Genomic DNA, 9318 nt, shown 5'->3' with positions numbered 1-9318 from the left:
GGAGGAATGACAACAGTTTATTTATTTTCTCTGGTTGACTGGTTCTTATGGGCGACATTATCCTATCTGTTCCTCTCTCTCTGTGTGATGGAAAACAAGTGTTTAATCCTAACTTGTTTAAATTCCTTAGTCTTTTCTGTCTTTAAATGCCATCTTTTCCTAGCAGCACTGTATGTATAAATGTACCTGGCAAATAACGGTGATACGAATTCTGAAAGAGACCCATGGAACTCTTCTTAGCACCCTTCAAGGCCCTCTTATTAAAGTGCCTTTATTGCTGTACCATGTTCAATGGAACAGCGTTTACAAGTCTGACACATTTCGGCATAGCCTTCGTCAGGGAGTGATGTTGTTAGTTTGTGTCTGTGCCCTATTGGCCCCACAGGAAAACCACAGAACCAAGAGCTGCTTTCACCGTTTCCTCAGACATGTGACAGGAAGCAGTCGTCTGTCCGTTTATATCCCACCGTAAACAGTTACCACTTGAAACACAACCAACATGGCTCTGACACGTTGAAGGCAAAAGAGTGAGTTGGAATACTCAGTTCTTTCATATTGTGTATTTGGGATGTGATTATGTACACCATATACACAAAAGTATGTGGATAACCCTTAAAATTAGTGGATTTGGCTATTTCAGCCAGACCCATCGCTGACAGGTGTATAAAATGTTGTTCACAACATGCAATCTCCATAGACAAATATTTTCAGTAGAATGGCCTTACTGAAGTGCTCAGTGACTTTCAATGTGGCACCGTCATAGGATGCCACCTTTCCAACAAGTGAGTTTGTCAAATTTCTGCTGTTATAGCTGCCCCAGTTTGGTGGATGCCAGGAGAACGCCACAAGCCCAAATGCATAGTGCCCACTGTAATGTTTGGTGGAGGCGGAATAATGGTTTGTGGCTGTTTTTCGTGGTTCAAGCTAGGCCCCTTAGTTCCAGTGAAGGGAAATCTTAACACTACAACATACCATGACATTCTAGATGATTCTGTGCATCCAACTTTGTGGTAACAGTTTGGGAAGGCCCTTTCCTGTTTCAGCATGACAATGCCCCCGTGCACAAAGCGAGGTCCATACAGAAATTGTTTGTCGAGATCAGTGTGGAAGAACTTGACTGGCCTGCACAGAGACCTGACCTCAACCCCATCGAACACCTTTGGAATGAATTGGAACGCCGACTGCGAGCCAGGACTAATCGCTCCAACATCAGTACCCGACCTCACTAATGCTCTTGTGGCTGAATGCAAGTAAACCCATGCAGACCAACTCTATGTTAATGGCCATGATTTTGAATGAGCAGGTGTCCACATACTTTTGGTCATGTGGTGAAGCTGTTAAGGGAGGACAATAGAGTTGTATTATGTGTTTATTATTATTATTATTATTTAAACATGAGGTAATTGATTGCTGTAATTATATTGAAGTTTAAATTTTCCCTTCTAATCATCAATGTCAAATGAAATGACAATCCATTGGGCTAAAAATGTTTTTTTCTAATCATCAATGTCAAATTAAATGACGCTGAGTCCATTGGGCTAATAATAGTTCTCAATTATGTCCCTGGTTATGTCCTAGAAATGATAACCCATAAGAGAAGGCAGTCGTTGTGGTGTTGGCCAAATAGCACTGCTCGTATATATATGTGTATTGGTGTGTTTCACTGTATTTGGTGTTAAAATAATTGTTTATCGGAAGGAAAGGATTCACTCAGGTAAATTTATTAAATGCAATATAATTTACCAGATCTTGAAGTCTTTATGGCATGAATAATTTACAATGATGTACAGTTCAAACAGCTCAATAAAACACATGAACAGCATATCTGAAAAGGATACTTTTATAGATTATAGAGCCAAAAGCTGTATGTTGATGTTCATAGGTGAGGAGGTTGACTGTAACATAAACATTATGAAGTCTCATCTACGGCGGGTCAAAAACTAAAGAAAATTTAAAAAAACAAAAAAAAAAAAAAAAAACGAATCAGAAGTGCTCACAAACTAAAATTCTGGTTTATTGTCTTACAACAAATTCACACGTACATTGAACAGGCCACAACAGACAGCAATTTAAACGACGTAAGAGAAAAGACACCTCTTTTCTTTGGCCTTGCCATCTCATACAAACCAACTACGTATGGTACAACTAAAGTACAAATACAAAGTTACTGGAATGCTTTAAATTTAATTGTTTTCTGAAATTTGTACAAGTTTGTGTTGAGATAACATGACATGGTCAAACCACAAGTAAAGTCTATTTCATAGAGAAGCATCAACTCCAAAGCACCGTTTGGTAACCAGAGATCACTGTCGAAAAATGGCTGACCTCCTAACAATATGTACAAAAATATAAAATGTAAATAAAAATACAAACAAATTCTCCTTTTAAAGTACTGTATCTTGTTAAGAAGGTAGAACTTTGAAGTCTTGGGTATTCTAAAAAATTTGCAGTTGGGTGTGTGTGTACACGGACATTGGGTGTGTGTACACGGACGTTGAACTCTACTTGATGATGACCACAGTTTCCCTCCAAAAAGCTTGGTGGTCTAGGAGAGAGGTTACAGGGGCTTCCAGCGGGTTGAAACACAACTCTTAATCATCATCGGTTTTCTGCTTCTTCGTTCCAACATCCTCCTGTAAAGAGATTAGTAAAGATGAGTTATTTCCATTTAAAACAACATTGTAGAAATATATTTTTAGTTTGATTTGAAAATTAAATAAACACATACAATAAGTGTAAATTTGTAAAGTTGTTATATTACCTCATCGTCATCATCATCGTCGTCATCATCTTCCGCCGCCCTCTTGCCTGCGCGACCCTCGACCTCATCGTCATCTTCATCATCTTCGTCGCCTACAGAGACACAGAGAGGGAGAAAGGTTTAGATAGTTGTAGTTACGGCGTTTAACAGATAGAGGGCGCTCCAAGAAAACAATTCCCCAGGGCGATCTGCCTCAGTACTTTAGCAGCAAATAGACAGCACTGCCACTAGGTGCATATGTCAACATGAAATGGATACTCTGTCATCATACATAATGTTGTTGAGAGACCAGACCACTTACCCTCAACATCCTCTTCCTCATCCTCCTCCTCTCCCACATCCTCCTCCTCGTCTACATCGCCATTCTCCTCAGCCTCCTTCTGGAAAACAACACAATATATCAGATACATAGAATCTGTATGTCTCCAGGGGAAAAATCCATGTTGAATGACAGACTGTATTCATTTAGGAGTGAGGGTAATAACCAGGGAATATCTTATTTGTAATTAAAAAAATGAAAGAAAACATGACTTGTCCTCATATTTCTACAAATACCTTTTTATAAGGACAATGAAGAAGACAGGTGAGGACAGGTAGACAGTAACTGATTGCCATATGAGCCCATCTTAAAGGTAAAGTGGTGAAATGGGTCAATTAAAGGTAAAGTGTTAAAGGTGAAGTCTTACAGCTTTTTTCCCATTGGCTGGGGCATCTTTTCCATTTTCTGCCTCCTCAACAAGCTTCTTCTCTTTCAGGTCCTGGGGGGAAAGTGAAAATGAGAGAATATGTTTGATTTATATGCCATGTGGCACATGGTGGTTCAAATATATATCACAGGCCCATCCAATCAATATTTTATGCCTTAAGATTTATTTCTAGAGTTGGTTGTCGTTTTAAAGACTTCTAAACGAGCGGGAACAAAAATGTTTTCACACCCCCGCCCACCTACCCGCTTTCCCTCCCTCTACCCTCGCCTAAACTTGTAAAGCATGCTTTCGTTTTTCTTTGAAAGGTGACACTTTGATCCTAAACCTTCTATTGGTTGCTTTTCTTCTTTACACCCCGCCTACTTTTGGAGCTCTAATAGAAGTGTTGCAACCTGACACCAGTATGGAGTTGCGAACAAAGAGCATTGTAGTTCAGTCAAGGACTCATATAATGGGGCTCTATGAAGACACGCCCGGAAAAAGACTACAATTCCCATTGCACCCTAGTAGGTTATTCAGCCAATAAGAGCCTCTAAACGAACGCTACCAGAAGGAGGCTGACTAAATTAACTCCAGGGAAAGGAGACAATAAGACAATAGCGCCTAGAAGGGATATGCGATTCATCGACTTTCCATTCTGTAAATGAGGACAATAAGGTTCCTAATCAATCAAAACCATTCTGATTGGGTGTTGGTGTTGTATCATGGGTCTTTATGATAAGATCAGGCTATGTTCAGGCCTATTCACTTGAAGGACAAAGGCACTTTTTTTTCTCCAATAGCCTTTTTTAGTGCCCAATAAATAAAATATAGATGTTCTTAGTCTCGTTCGTTTTAACCTATTCCTATGAGGAAATCTCTATTGATGAATTAGTTTGAGTAATGCTGAGCCCATAAGCCGGTTAGCAGCTACATCTCTCCTGTACCCGCCTCCTTTCAACATCACCTTTACGTGCCAATATTGTATTCTATAGCTATAGGCAACAACGCACAGCGATGGAAAATAAGTATAATTTTTAACCTGTAGGCTAACAGGCAGACATCAACACACTTTTTTTTCAATTACCTGGGATCGTTTGAACAGCGTATGATGAGCTTATGGCAAGGGTGAAAGATAAGTAACCGCAAAAACGCAATTCAGCGCGCAATTGGTTCAGCAGGTCGAGGCTCTAAAAGCAGCGCTTTGCAATGTTTAATGAATAACGATGCCTTCAAGATGCAATACTAGTTTATCGTGAACGCTCAACCCACGACCCCCCCTCTCTCTTTCTCTCTCTGAATAGGGTTACGCCGTGAAGGAACCAAAGAGAGAGAGGGAGAGAATGAACACTTTCACAGTTCAACTTTTCGCTCACACGTCCTACACTAGATGTTCATATCGGCATTACGCGCCGCCAAAGCCCGCATATACACTCACCTAGTTCCATTTATCACAAGCTACCGCTGGAACCAAGTCAACATTTATTTTCTCTCTAAAGACAAGCAAAGGAAATACTGTCTGTCCGCGCTTTTTTTCATACAAAGAATGTCTAAATCTAAGACAGTATCCACACAAATAACCCAAGAACAGAAGCTGTTCCAAATCACACACAGACACATAATTTGGTTTACAAGCCAACTGATGCTGTTAAACGGGAGACTCCGGAGCTCGCGTTGAGGCTCCGTCACATTGCGCACAGACAGACAGAAGCTTGGTGGAACGAATGTACACACCGCAGGGCTTATCCATGTCAATACAGCCGTGAATCACTGATTATAAACACACAACTAGAAGACATGAATCGCTATCCCCACTCCATTTACAGTTATGCAAAATAATTACTCCCGTAGTTTACTCATCTCGTACTCAGGTCGGGTATAATTTTCATGTTGTTTCCGTTATTAATCCTTTACGCGCAATTTAAATCCCTTTCACCACATTCTGAATTCTAAAAGGCGCGAGGCTTTTACGTCCGAGCCATTCCCATAAACTTCCACATCAATATCATATATTCAATGAAAACAGCCTCCAAAAACAATGGGATCTATTCAAGTAGCAAGTTATGACAGAGCCGGTGCGCGGTACGAATTTGTCGATTGGATCAATCAATTGCAGCCTCGACCAGCAAATACAATGTAGCCTATAAAATGAGAAGTATACAAAGCGAATTGATCAACACGACAAAGCAGAAGTATGTGAGTGTGTGAATGAGTTCTTCAAACGAGCTTCAAATCCGTGCTCAACTGAACAGACACGGTAGTATAAACAAAGAAACGCGCGCAGACTTGTACTCTGGGCAATAAAAGCATCGCAGCTTGCTGTTAATGTTTCAGTAGACTAGTGAGCGCAACTTCGGCGTACTCATTGATTGTTAGGCTAAATTTTTATCTAATATCATAGGTCTCCAAAAAAAGTGTTTTAATTCCTACAACCGCAACAGAAGCCTCATCCAAAACCAGTTAGATTTGATGAAGCTCGGATAAACACTTGTTCCAGTTTCCTATAGTTGTTCTCCATTCAAAATATTCCGTTCGGAATAGATTTGAATGAAAGAAAGTGTAGAAATTGTAATTTATCCATCGCTCAGGTCACAAATTGCCCTCCACTTACCTTGGCAGAGATCTCCTTCTTGTCGACTTTTGTGTCAGCCATGTTTCTGTTTTAGCCTAATGTAACAAATGTTATAGGGGATCAGAAAAAAATAATGATACGATCCACTCAGTCCCACCACTGTAAAAGAAAAAAAAGACTTATAGTGCCAGTGGCAACCTGGCCCGACCGGGGAGCCTTTAATATAGAGTTGTGGGCGGAGTCGAGGCACGGCCAGTACGTTATGATTGGTCCATAATTTGGACAATGTCTAGCACTGATTGGTCCGAGGGGGAACAATGGACAGTATTTTCAGAAAGGCGCGCACGCCCCCTAATCAGCCTCTCCGAATCATTGCAGTGACGAGTGGCTGGCCGTCCCCGCGCGGGGATTGATGACCCGCATAGCATACTTTCTGTCAACACAACACAAGATTAAACTTGTCAAAGTGGACAATTCTCGCGTCAGGACGTAATTTAAGCCGAATTTCGATTGCAAACCCCACACAAATCCAAATGTGGACAGACTATTGCATTTGACAACATGTAACACACACACATTCGTAGTTGTTACATGTAACCTTATCACTTGTAGTCTATCCTCATCAATCACCATGTTATTCAAGGTTTATTACATTAGGTGCTGCTTGACCTTGCATGCACTTTCATTTAACTGATAGTCTAGTTGGCTAAAATACATATATTTAAATTCTGTATGATGAACTAATGTTATGAAGAAATGTAACAACTTCAAATGGATGAACTGGATGCAATGATTTAAAAGAGCTTCAATGGCTTATTGCGGCATTTAGAGAACGAAGCCTAGGCTATCTCTAGTTTACACACGACAGACTGACAGATAGCTCCCCTCACCTCCTCCCCCTTTAGAGCAGCCCCTCCCCCCTCTCTCTCTCTCCGCACCCCCTTTTCCATCGCCCCCTCCCCTCTTTTAGCTCTCTCTCGCTCGCGCTCTCTCTGGGAGCCGTAATGCGCTTGCGCCATGTGCGGCGGGTAGAAGCGTCCATTTTCCGGCTCAGCCACCATTGTGTGTATGAGTGAAGGTCGACGCCACAGAGAAACAATTTACGAGATGTGTAGAGCATTTCTGAAAGATGTGTAGAGCATTTCTGTTGGAGGATGAATTGTTTAGAAATAGCATCTCAATCGTAAAATAAAATACTAGGCTACTTTACGCACATATTTTATGGACACTGCGCAGAAATTAGCCATAACAAAAGGACTCAGAAAAAAAGAAATAAAATAAGACAAAAACTTCCACATTGTCAGAAAATAAGTGCAATAATGTTGCCTAGTGATTCCATTTACGCATGAGCGCACCATTGAGGTAGGAGAGACTTACCTCACCAAAATGGCTTTTTCCAAGTGCCATATGTCGTCGTGGTTGTGAAAGAACTAACCTCATTGGTAGATTAACTGGAGCAAACATAAACCTGACGCTTTGCGCCCATGGATTGGATAATCTGACTGTCAATCAAATGTAGTACTCCACTAGAGTTGTTTTCAAAACCTGGAGAGTGGATTTAAAACAAATAAAAACAACTCAGTACTGAAGAGCAGAAAGTCACTAGATGATATGTTGTTAATGAGTTGTTTTGAATTAAGAAAGTCTTTAACATCGCCTACATAGACACGTTGTTAAATAACTATTTTGATGACATTTTTGAAATTTAAATAGCCTATTTAAACAGTTGGGCTATGCACAACGTTGTATGATCCCACAAACACAGGGCACTGATGTCAGTACAGTTATCAGCTCTACAGTTGTACTTAGGCCAGATGTATTAGACGTTTGCCCAAAACATTTTGCACTTGTTATTTTCAGATGGCAATTATTTTTTATTTTTTAAAATATGATGGAAAAAAAAGTTACATGTTTTGTGTGTGTTAACAAAAAATATTAAACATTTGCCAAAAGTTTGACTGTCTGTTTGCAATATTGTTGTGTAGACTAATGTGTATGTGCATGTATGTATTCAATAATCAAAACAAGAATGTGTTAACTCTGTAATGAGCTGTTGGGTAGCTGTGGCTGTCTAAGGCTTTAATGTGTTACAGTGCGTTGTAGCAGTGAAAACCTCTATTCCTCACAAGGCCCCAATGGACTCTGCATGCTGTGACCTGCAGAGGTCCAGACCTGGATGCTAACCTAGTGTGTTGTCCTGTTATAGAGATTCTATCTTATCTCACACAGGCACATACACTACATGACCAAAATTAAGTGGACACCTGCTCGTCAAACATCTCATTCCAAAATTGTGGGCATTAATATGGAGTTGCCCCCCCCTATTTCCATTCAGCCACAAGAGCAGTATTGAGGTTGGGCACTGATGTTGGGCGATTAGGTCTGGCTCGAATGGTGTTCCAATTCATCCCAAAGGTGTTCGATGGGGTTGAGGTCAGGTCTCTGTGCAGGCCAGTTCTTCCAACCCAATCTCGACAAACAATTTCTGTATGGACCTCGCTTTGTGCACGGGGGCATTGTCATGCTGAAACAGGAAAGGGCCTTCCCCAAACTGTTGCCACAAAGTTGGAAGCACCGAATGTAATTGTATGCTGAAGCAATAAGTTTTCCTTCACTGGAACTAAGGGGCCTAGCCCAAACCACGAAAAACAGCCCCAGAACATTATTCCTCCTCCACCAAACTTTACAGTTGGCACTAAGCACTATGCACTATTACAGTTCTCCTGGCATCCGCCAAACCCAGATTCACCTGTCGGACTGCCAGATGGTGAAGCGTGATTCATCACTCCAGATAACATGTTTCCACTGCTCCAGAGTCTGATGGTGGCGAGGTTTACACTACCCCAGCCGACGCTCCCCTCCCCTCCTCTCTCCCCTCCCCTCCCCCTCTCTCCCCTCCCCACTCCTCTCCTCTCCCCTCTTCTATCCTCTCTTCTTCTCTCCCCTCCCCTCCTCTCTCCACTGCCCTCCTCTCTCCCCTCCCCCTCCTCTCTCCCTCCCCTCCCCTTCCCTCTCCACTCCCTCTCCTCTCCCCTCTTCTATCCTCTCTTCATCTCTCCCCTCCCCCTCCTCTCTCCACTCCCCTCCTCTCTCCCCTCCCCTCCTCTCCCCCTCCACTACTCTCTCCACTCCTCTCCTCTCCCCTCTTCTATCCTCTCTTCTTCTCTCCCCTCCCCTCCTCTCTCCACTCCCCTCCTCTCTCCCCTCCCCTCACTTCCTCTCTCCCTCCACTCCACTCCTCTCTCCACTCCTCTCCTCTCCCCTCTTCTATCCTCTCTTCTTCTCTCCCCTCCCTCCTC

At 42.0% G+C, this 9318-nt stretch overlaps 1 protein-coding gene across 2 annotated transcripts; it reads right to left on the bottom strand.

The window, feature by feature from the left end:
- Nucleotides 1-1824: 1824 nt before the first annotated feature.
- LOC112251422 (prothymosin alpha-A) lies at nt 1825-6224 on the bottom strand. 2 transcript variants are annotated; one of them, XM_024422380.2, is made up of 5 exons: nt 6059-6224; nt 3448-3519; nt 3063-3141; nt 2762-2853; nt 1825-2633 (listed from the first exon to the last, which is right to left on the bottom strand). In XM_024422380.2, exons 1-5 carry the CDS (start codon nt 6098-6100, stop codon nt 2592-2594), a joined length of 327 nt encoding a protein of 108 aa, XP_024278148.2. In that variant the 5' UTR covers nt 6101-6224; the 3' UTR covers nt 1825-2591. The 2 variants fall into 2 exon arrangements, with proteins under 2 accessions (XP_024278148.2, XP_024278149.2); XM_024422381.2 differs by having other exon boundaries at nt 3063-3138.
- Nucleotides 6225-9318: the final 3094 nt, after the last annotated feature.

The sequence above is a fragment of the Oncorhynchus tshawytscha genome, linkage group LG05 (genome assembly GCF_018296145.1).
Source record: "Oncorhynchus tshawytscha isolate Ot180627B linkage group LG05, Otsh_v2.0, whole genome shotgun sequence".
In the NCBI taxonomy this organism is placed as follows: Eukaryota; Metazoa; Chordata; class Actinopteri; order Salmoniformes; family Salmonidae; genus Oncorhynchus; species Oncorhynchus tshawytscha.
This window is presented reverse-complemented; position numbering and strand designations above follow the sequence as displayed.